This window comes from Cariama cristata, unplaced genomic scaffold, assembly GCF_000690535.1.
Source record: "Cariama cristata isolate BGI_N322 unplaced genomic scaffold, ASM69053v1 scaffold4868, whole genome shotgun sequence".
NCBI lineage: Eukaryota > Metazoa > Chordata > Aves > Cariamiformes > Cariamidae > Cariama > Cariama cristata.
In genome coordinates, this window is record NW_009630486.1 from 43,910 (window position 1) to 44,119 (window position 210).

General features: G+C 62.4%; 1 protein-coding gene across 1 annotated transcript in view; it reads right to left on the bottom strand.

The window, feature by feature from the left end:
- The window catches only part of LOC104165801 (villin-1-like), a gene marked incomplete at its 5' end in the record, with an annotated part of 5,363 nt that extends 5,158 nt beyond the window's left edge, over positions 1-205 (bottom strand). The window contains one exon of the mRNA XM_009705546.1: positions 89-205. Coding sequence (XP_009703848.1) covers positions 89-205 — 117 coding nt within the window. The remainder of the gene's footprint in view (positions 1-88) is intronic.
- Between the last annotated feature and the right edge of the window lie 5 nt (positions 206-210).

Consider the following 210-nt stretch of genomic DNA (forward strand, 5'->3'; position numbering starts at 1 on the left):
TTCTCCACTAGAAGAGGTCCCATGTCCCCAGGCCACTCTGACCAGGGACAGCCTTCCCTGCACCCCAGCCCCCCCCGGGGCAGAGCACATCCCCAGTCCCCCACAGGACCGCAGGCTGCCCTACCGAGAGCAGGATGTAGCAATCCCCCTCGTAGAAGTTGCCGTAGCTTTTGGTGGGCACTGGCACCATCTCCATGTTCTGCAGAAGGA